The sequence below is a fragment of the Aspergillus multicolor genome (genome assembly GCF_047715735.1).
Source record: "Aspergillus multicolor strain CBS 133.54 unplaced genomic scaffold BDW74scaffold_70, whole genome shotgun sequence".
Lineage (NCBI taxonomy): Eukaryota > Fungi > Ascomycota > Eurotiomycetes > Eurotiales > Aspergillaceae > Aspergillus > Aspergillus multicolor.
In genome coordinates this window covers 6,838-16,726 of record NW_027396021.1, presented here as the reverse complement: position 1 = coordinate 16,726, position 9,889 = coordinate 6,838, and the positions used below count along the sequence as shown (strand labels likewise).

Below are 9,889 nucleotides of genomic sequence, written 5' to 3'. Positions count from 1 at the left end.
AAAGGCTTCTAAACCCTTTTATTCTTATCCTTTTAGGTGTATTACACCCTTTCACACTATTCGCTAACCCCTTCTAAGGCCAAGGACCTTATAGTAACCCTATTAAATATTAAAAATTATTAAAATCACGGCTCCTTGTAAAAGGTCTTTTTTTATTTTATATATAATACTTAGTGTTATTAATTATTACTTTATTAAAAAGGTAATAATTAATAACTAATTATTTATTCTTTACCTATGCGCCTTTTTTATCTTTCTTTGGCACCATTATAGGCCTTAAAAATATATATAATTTTAACTTATAAATATATCCTGCCTTTTTAAACTTATAAATAAACTTTATTTCTGCTTATAACTTTACTGGCAATTTTTAGTATTACTGTACCTATGGTAACTTTTCTCCAGGTATTAAGGGTATCACAGCTTTGTAATAGCTATCATGCTGTGATAATTAATAGTTAGGCTTTATAAATAATTTAATATATTTATAATATTTCTTTAGGAGTTTTTTAAGTACTCCTGCAAGTTTTTTTTATACTCTTCTCTGGGCTTTAGTTATATAGCCTCTTATTATATTTTATTTTTTATTAATCCTAAGTTATATGTTACCTTCCACTACTTATCTTTATCTTACTTTTCTAGAGCTTTCTCTAATGCTCCTTTAGTAACTTAGATCTGTGTTATTTATTATCTTTCTTTTTTTATATTTAACTAATTATTATTAATTAGCACTTCTCTAGTTATCTAATTAATATTTAGGTTTTATTAGGCAAGCCATGTTATCCTAATAACTCCATTATAGAATCCTTAAGGTATGGTTAGCATAACTTTAAATATAATATTCTTAATATGTTACCTACTCTTAATTAGCATACTATTAGTTATAAGCTTGGGTTCTTAATAAATAACTTTTTTTTAAATCTAAACATTCTTTAGTACCCTCCTGTAAGCTTGGTTACTAATTAATATATATTAATAAATCTTTTACTAATATATTACTTAAAGCACCCTAAGTTTAGTAAGATTTTTATATACTTTTTATTTAACTATGCTATTTTAATAATTAATATGTTATTCTTAATTATAAAGAGTATAACTTCTTTCTGGTGCTAATAATAATATTATTATTATACTTTAGCCTATCTTATTAGTTGGAACTGGCCTGTCTTTTGGTGGAATATGTAATATAAAATATTATAATTATAGTAATTAAGTTTTATATAATTTAGGTGTCCTGCTTTTATTTCCGCATAATCATAGTTATCTTTACCCAAAGGGCAATTATAGTTTTATTATGTAATAATCTTTAGTACTTATAATTTTTAATAATATAATTTTTTAATCTTCTAGTATTACAAACACTTATTATTATAGCATTCTGTCTAGTTAATATCTTAGTGCGCCTTCTTGCTTAACTTAGGATAATATCTGCAAGAGTAATCTTTCATGTGACCCAAGACTTTACTGCAAAGGCTTATTCCTTGTTTATTAAATACTTACTTGTATTCTTCCGCGAATTTAATGTTAACATGCCCATAAGCAGGGCATTACGAAAACATTTATTTTCTACATTTATTATATTTTAATAGATAATCCTGCCATGTATAATTAGATTCTTCCTAGTAAACTGCTTGTGCTGGTTTGTAGTTGCAAGGTTTATCTCCTTTAGTGTCACTACTAAACGGGGTTTGTGTTTGTGTTTGTGTTTCTTAAGTCTTATAGTGATTTATAACCGTCTTGTTGCTAATTAGAACCATTAAAGGTGTATAAAACTCTTCCTTTAATTTTAAAGGGATCTTATCACTTTCTTGCAAGTAATTTTTTCTCTAATTCTTAAGAGGCTTGTCCTTAGGTAATTCTTATTTACTTAATGTTATACTTAGCCTTTCTTTAAGGCCCGTGCAGCGTCCTGCTTGTTCTTCCGACTTGTTATTAGCAATAATGTTAACTTTTCTGTTTTTTTTTTAAGTCCTCGCGTGTTACTGTTAATGTACTTAATTATTTATTTATTTATTTTCTTAAGGTCCTCTGTGTTCTGCTGGACCTTTATTTGTACTTGGCTGATTTATTTAGTTAATTTATTTATGGATCGCACTAATTCCTTTTGTTATTTTATAATATTCTTAAGGATATTTTCCTCCGTGATGTCCAGGAAATTAGGTTTAGTTATTGCATAGGTAGTGTATATTTATGAATTATAGGTAGCTAGTCCATGACTTTGGTGCTTTGCTTAATAGTGTTTCTTAATATGCCTGGTTTTTTTATATTTAAAGTCCTTTCCTTTAAACTACTTTTTTTCCTTGCTATTCTTCTGTTCTCTAGTAATAATGGCAGTATTTATTTTTATATTTTTATTTTTATTATATAATAGGTTTTGCTTGTTTTATCCTGTCTTATATATATTATTTTATTATTTTTTATACTAATGTTTATCCTGTTATGTTTTTATTTATAACATTACTTTAATAAGCTTATTAAGTATATTTAGTGGGTTATTAAGCATAGCTAGTTAATTTTTAGTCTTACTTTTAAGTCCTTTATAATATTTTAACATAAGAGCTAACTTGTTTTAGGTTAAGTTTAAGGTAATTTAGTAAAACTTCGCGGTATATTTACTAATAGGTTATTTACCTTGGTATAATATATTTATTTTACCTTAAGCAGTTTATTTAAGGTTTAAATTACTAAATATCTTAAATATTTAGGCTTTAAACTTTTTATAGTCCTTAAAAATCTTCTTAATTATTAGTTTTTTATTTTTTGCAACCTGCTCCTAAAAGTCACGCATGTATAGTTTAAATTAATTAAATACAGGTCCCTTAAGGTACATGCCTGTAAATATAACTTTATTATATTTATTAGCTTTACTAAGGTTGTTAATATAAATATATATATTTATTAATATTAAATAACTTTATAAAAATAATTTCTTACCTTTAAAGGGTTTTACCTAATTAACTTTAAGTCCTTTAAAACTTTTTAACGCATGGATTTTATTAGCTATTATAATAATTACTTTTTTTATATACTCTAGCTTTTAAGTAGGGGTAGGACGGGCTATAATAGCCTGCTGTGCCTAAGGAGTCTAAGTGCCTATAATAATAGTAATATTTTTAAATCTTTTATGCTAAGGGTTTATTATTATTAGATAAAGCCTGCTAATCTGTCTTAAACCAGTGGGATTTAAGGATATTCTGTGCGTAAAAGTAAAAGGTATAAGTCTTAAGGTTAAAAAGCTTATATAAAAGACTAAATAAAAACTAAAAGGTAGGGTAGCTTGGTTTCTAAAGATAATAAATAGTAATTAAAACTATTTAATATTATAAAAATAGTTCTTTAAATACATGGTTTTTATTAAATTATCCATCTAATATTTCAGACTGGTAATATGATATTTTAGATTATTAATCTAATAATATTATACTGCTAATATAACTGTAGTCCTTTTCTAGACTAGCATCATACCTTTAATATAATTAAAGCGGATTATTCCGTGACTCCGGTTCCTGACATGACAACCAGTCACACCGTATCGTCATAACAAATCTATTGGCTGACATCAGTCCGCGCTGGCCGCGTTCCCTGACAATTACTTATAGCTTCCTTAATCATATGCTAATAGGACTGAAGTACGGTGCTATTAACAAAAGATTTTTAACTATGATATTATTAGATAAGGCCACCATATGGTGGTACTAGGGGACGCTAACAGTCTTGCTTTTCCTAAAGCTACCCTAAACATCAATCTGTAACAGGATATCATGTATCGCCAGTCATTCCAGCTCCGGACTGGATTCTCTTTAGGTTACATGATATAATTAGTGATATCCAGGACAATAGATGTGCATTGCACATTATATTATTAAAGTGGCAGCTCTAGCATCAGAATATCACGGTTATACTTATATGCCACGCCTTGCAGGGCAACCAGGGCTTGTATTAGAAACTTTAATTTATCTTTAAGTTTCTGGATACAAGACGGGGCGGGGTGGATTTTTTAAATGATTATATAGAAAAGGTTGCTGATAATGTGTGTTGAATCTATTTGGGAAATTATTATTGAGGTGAGGACTGAAAAGACGTAGGTTTGACTAAGTTGTGGACATGGCGACAGCTTAGAATTGCCGCAAGCAGAGCAGCTGAGGTTGGAAGACTCTCTAAAATTAGCATAATAATCTCAGGAGGGAGTGTGTTAATGTTAGGCGTCATGTCTAGTAGGTGAGATGGTGAGCCTTGATAATGCACAACCTCGTCAGACAGCTGAAATTGTTGCATCACCCGAGCTTCAGAAGCGCCGCCAGCTGATTCGCTGGCTTTCACTTCCACACCCCCGGTATAAACCCCACGACCCACCTCGCTTCACCCCAAGACCTCTCTGCTGGATCTATCAGCCATGCGGAGCATAACGTATCTATCAGGCGATCCGCCCACCCCTTAATTTTTCATAGAGCACACCAACAACCACATTTTAAACAGCCACCATGCCATGAAAAGCGCGCCGATCGCGTTAAGAATTAATTGAGCAAGAGGGGAGGATCCAACTCGCGATGAACGCGTTAAAAAATGGCAAAATTCAGTCTATGTAAGGCCTGGTGGGCATGTGATGCCTGAGGCTTACAAGGCCCCGGTTGCGCTACTTAATGGGTTCTAGGGAAACCGCAAGGTAACTTGCGGTTTATGTGGTCTTTTGGTAAAAAGATTTATGAAAGTCATGTGACCCTAGCACAAACTCTTATAGTCTACTTGTTAAGCAGCAGATGTTTTTAAGGTACCGCGTGGTACGCTCCAAGATTAACTTTAAGAACATTAAAATTAGCAAGAACTTTGCAACCACTAGATAAGGCTATCCTAAACTTAGGAGGACTACTTAGTAAAATAAATTATATCTAGGGATAAGCATGGATGTCCGCCACGGTATTTTTATATCGCAGAGATGGCCGATTTTATCCTAAAGTTAGATTCCACCACCCCCCCCCCCCCCGCCTTCCCCTAGGGAAGAACTGGGTTACTAACTTCTTAATCTATTATCCTAAACTAAAGTCTTGCTTTGCCAGGCGCTATAATTAACAGCGGGCACTATGCAAGGATCCCAGGATTTTTATAAAGTAATTTAATTCCTATAAGTCCATTTATAATAACAAAGGGATCCTCCTAGATAATATATACAACTTTAATAAAACTGGCTTTACAATAGGCCTTATTGCCACTGCAAAGGTAGTGGCCAGACGTGACATGCCTGGCAAGCCTTGGCTTATTTAGCCAGGGAACTAAGAATAGGTAACTACAATTAAATACATTAATACCAGAGAATGGGCTATCCCCTCCATGGTTATCTTTAAAGGCACGGTCTATATAAAGGGATGGTTCGCAGAGGAGCGGATTCCTGGAGACTGGCATATTAAGATTAGCAAGAATGGATAGATAACAGACAGGATAGGCCTTCGCTGGCTTTAAAACTGTTTTATTCCTGTAACTACACCTTGTATAGTTAGTGTATATTAACTGCTTGTTCTAGATGGACATGGAAGTCATCTCACGCCTTAGTTTAACAAGATTTATAAGGAAAACAATATAGTGCCGCTTTATATACCTTTGCATTCATTTCACCTTTTATAGCCACTGGATGTTGGTTGTTTTGGACCCTTAAAGCGCGTGTATAAAGGCCTTATTAAATTAAAATCCTGACTTGGCAAACACCATGTTAACAAGTTTAACTTCTTAGATAACTATCCCCGAGCGTATTATACAGTCTTTAACAAGAAAAACATCAAGAGCAGCTTTAAGGCTACAGGGATTAATCCCTAGCTTCCTAATCAGGTTCTTAGCAAGCTTAATATTAGGCTATCCACCCCAACACCCCCCCCCCCTCAAGGCCTCGGAGTTCTCAGGCCTCCTCTATATTTACTACACCTCATACAGTTCAACAGCTGCAGCGCAAGACTTTATTACTTTAAAACTCTATCCGGAAGGCGTCTAAAGTGCTTGTTACAAATGCAATGGCTAAGCTTGCTTAACTATAAAAGGGCTTTAAAGTTGCATTATATAATAAAAAGTTCCTGGCTCGAGAAAACTACCTTCTCCGCCTTAAAAGCGCGAATAAGAGGCTTAAAAAACAAAGATCTTAAAGGCAAATAACTCTTAATAAAGGCCTCTTAGTGCAAGAAACAAGAGATCTTATTATATAAAGAAATAAGGTTTTAAATAGTCTAAACCCCCCTCTTAAGAATAATGCTTTAAAATCTTTAACTACGCCAAGACAACGTCCCCCAATCTATTCTAACTATAATACTTCAGGGCATAATAAAACTAAATACCTGCTTTTTAGTTATATTTAAATTATTTCCTAGTTCAGAAAATTGCGTTGTTGGGGATAACTTCAAGTTCGCGTAGCGTCGATATTTTTAAGGGGGTGGGCGGAATGCTGGGGGTGGGCGGATCGCCTGATAGATACGTTATCAGCCTCCCCATTACGGAGCGACCTTCTCTAAACACCATTCTCACTGGCCTGGATATTAAACCCGCAAAAGCGGCGACATCGGACAATCAGCAAGATTATTCCATGACGTCGTGGTACTTTCCCCCGATCACACTCAACATGCGGTCGGAAGATCTGCTCACTGAAGCTGCACCACGCCATTCAAAGTCAGAGGTTCTTCAATCTGCACCACGCCATTCAAAGTCAGAGGTTCTTCAATCTGCAAACCGTTGACGAAGATTCAGTTAGCCAAAGACAGGGTTCACGATGTAAAATCCCAAGTCAGATTATAGCTTTGCTAGGTGACACAAGCGGAGCTGTCATTCGCCAACACCACGACCCCTCATGAAGATGACAGCACCAGTAGAATAGCCTGGATTATTATTGCGGGGTCCGCTATCTATACCTGCCCCTATCCCTACCTCTACTAAAAAGCTCACCGCCGTCGTGTAAATAGGGAGCCAGCGCTGTGGGGATGGAGCAGTTCTTGCGATCGTGCCACCACACCACGCCCACATTGATGGCCCCGAAAATATCATCAAATTCAGTCTAATTCCAATCAAACTGTTGAAGCCTACTGACCAAACGCCCCATGTCCGTCATGAACTCACCCCCACACTCCACCCAACAGCCACTCGCGCCGCGGGGCGGCATTCTCCCTGTAAGGCTTGGACACGGCAACGGAAATGGAAAAGGAATACGAAAGATCACGAAGAGCGGTCGGGCTTGTAATCAGTGTCGTTCCCTCCGAAAGCGAGTATGCTTCCCATCTTGAGACCAAGCCACAGCTAAGCTGGCGAACACAGTGCGACGGCGCAAACCCCTGCACCAGCTGCCGGGATCTGCGAGCGCCATGCGAATATTCCGGCTTAGACGGCCGCAAGAGAGAAGACTGGAAAGCGCGCGTTGAAGCCCTCGAGCGACGGAACCGGTACCTTGAGGGCCAGGTCGCGCAGCTGAGCGTCCAGCAACCACAACCTGAACAGCAACCTTTGCAAACAGTACCAGAAACAGGTCCCGGACCCGGACACGAGAGCCAAAACACAAATCCAAACGACTCCCACCCCCTCCGCGACGAGCAAGATGAAATGGTGCACATGTTCTACGCCGCAACAGCCAACCACCCACTTCTGGGCCAAATGGGGGCACAGTACGGACACCACCGGCAAAACAGACGCGACAAGCTGCCGGACGAGCGCCTGACGCGCTACGCGCTAGACGCATTTTTCCAGTGTGCTGCGACGCTGTTCTACGTTACTACCGAGGAACAATCGACGAAGCTAATGGAGCGGGTGTACCACAGCGAGGACGCGAGCGTGGAGGATGTCTGTGAGCTCTCTGCCCTTGCGGCGATTGGGAGCCATTATAAGATTGATAAGGTTCCGGACGAGGTACGCGCTGCGTATTTCTTGCTCGCGTCGACGAGTCTGCATGAAGCGATGCAGGGGGATCATGTGCAGGGAATGCGCATTTTTATTTGTCTTTGTATGAGCTGTGTTATGGATAAGAGCTCGAATGCGAGGTTGTTAATTAGTATGTCCCTGTTCTGTCTTTGAATTATTTGATGGGGAGCGTGTGCTAATAATATGAGTGCAGTGTCCGCGTTGAATCTCGCCAGGTTGAGGATGGAGAATCTGATGCAGCATCCGTACCCTAATGACAGTGGCTCGGAGGAGTATGTAAGGACGCTGCAGACGTTGGTCTTTTTGGAAGGGTATGTGCCCTTTCTTCAACTTGTCTTTATCCCATGCTGACGAGCTCCCAAGATGGCTCTCTTACTCCCTCGGCTACAGGAACTGCTTGAAGGAAAGCGAAATCGACCTGGTGCGTCCTTCACTCTTTTTCAAGTCACATCACTACCTAACAAGTCACTTCAGGTCCACAGCCTCTGGCCCCCAGCTCCCCAGTCCGCCCCAATGACACCCGAAGCCTACACCACTCGCCTCATCCAATCGCAAATGACAAAGCTCGCCATCCTCGCCTCCGGAATCCAAAACGAAATGGTTCTCTTTAAAGCGGACTACTGGGCTCACGCCGACCGCCTCTCTCTGCAGCTCGACCTCTGGCACCAAAGCCTCCCGCCCCAACTGCACCTCGCGGCCCTGAACAAGCCCGAGAAGGGCGTGACAATCCTGCAAGAGCGCGCGATCTACTTAATGCACATGCTGTACATTGACTCACGGCTGCAGCTATATTGCCAGCTTTTTAAGGCAAGTGGAGAAAATAGGGATGGCACCGGGATCGGACTGCACCAGATAGCTCCGGACTCAAGGTTAAGCCTCGAGACGCTGTTTAAGCAGGTTCCAAAGCATATTTGCGATATGCATACGAATTTCTCGATTCAGCTTGCAAGGATGATCACGCTCATGTTTTCGCATGAGGCAATTATGACACGGTGTTGGCTTGTTATGTATGCTCCCCGCCCCCTCCCCTCCCTTGTGCCCTGCTAAAGATATGACGCGCAGGCTAACTGACGCAATCACAGCCGCTCTGCCTTCGACTCGTGTATAGTTCTGCTCCTCGGCGTCTGTCAGAAGTACTTCGCGGGGTCCGATACAACCGACATAGCCGAGATCTTCGCGCACGTCGAGTCGTGTCTCGAGGTCCTGCGTTTCTGCGGGCGACATGACATAGTCGCGAATCGGCTGGGCGACCTTCTTGATCCCGTCCTTGGACAACTCAGCCATATGAGCATGAGGTCTAGCCCGAGTTTGCGCGACGCTGGCCCTCCGACTTCAGGGTCTGGCTTGGGGTCTGGTACATGTTTTGGCTCGGGAATCACGTCTGGGATGGGCTACGTATCTGGCTCTGAATCTCGGTCATTGCCGCCATCAGGCATTGGCGATACGCTAGGCTCAAACCCCAGCTCTGGTAATGAGCACACGCCTTACCCTACTGTCTCCGGCGCTGTGTCTAGTTCTGGCTTTGGAACCCGGTGTTCTCCGCGCCCGTATACGACTGCCACTGTCTCTGGACCAGAAATGAAGAGCAGTTTTAGCACGAATATGCGCGAGATGACAATCCAGTATGTTCTTGACAAGAAGGCGAATGATTTGCTGATTCTTGTGCGCATGACGCATCAGATTCTCAATCTTATGCCGCCGGATGGGTGTAATGTTTGGGTGTAGCAATGACTTTAAAGTGCGGATAGTGTCGAGTACTTAATTATATCGGGGCTTAATAGCTTCATCTTATGTTTATATGATAGCATCTTGAGGGTTAGGGCTCAGACTCAATTTCGGAAGATAGGGAACATCATCAGGGTATATACTTAGACGCCTTCACTATCTTCTTCCAGAATTAGCTCGATTGAGACCGCCAGACTGCAATTCAATTTCTCAAGGGTCATAGCATACTCAGCCTTTCTTTAGCGGATGTGTGGGATTTCAGGGCATTCATCGCAAATCTCTGCCA

General features: G+C 39.6%; 2 protein-coding genes across 2 annotated transcripts; one reads left to right on the top strand and one right to left on the bottom strand.

Annotated features, from left to right (window-relative positions):
* Positions 1 to 3,541: 3,541 nt before the first annotated feature.
* BDW74DRAFT_164394 (uncharacterized protein) lies at positions 3,542 to 4,786 on the bottom strand. The gene has a single exon (XM_073726254.1). The coding sequence runs from the start codon at positions 4,273 to 4,275 to the stop codon at positions 4,057 to 4,059; it is 219 nt and encodes a 72-aa protein (XP_073577557.1). The 5' UTR covers positions 4,276 to 4,786; the 3' UTR covers positions 3,542 to 4,056.
* Positions 4,787 to 7,161: 2,375 nt separating this feature from the next.
* Positions 7,162 to 9,603, top strand: BDW74DRAFT_184353 (fungal specific transcription factor domain-containing protein; the record flags this gene model as incomplete). Its single annotated transcript, XM_073730795.1, has 5 exons — positions 7,162 to 8,008; positions 8,072 to 8,189; positions 8,242 to 8,299; positions 8,353 to 8,885; positions 8,961 to 9,603. 5 exons carry the CDS (start codon positions 7,162 to 7,164, stop codon positions 9,601 to 9,603), a joined length of 2,199 nt encoding a protein of 732 aa, XP_073577556.1.
* Positions 9,604 to 9,889: the final 286 nt, after the last annotated feature.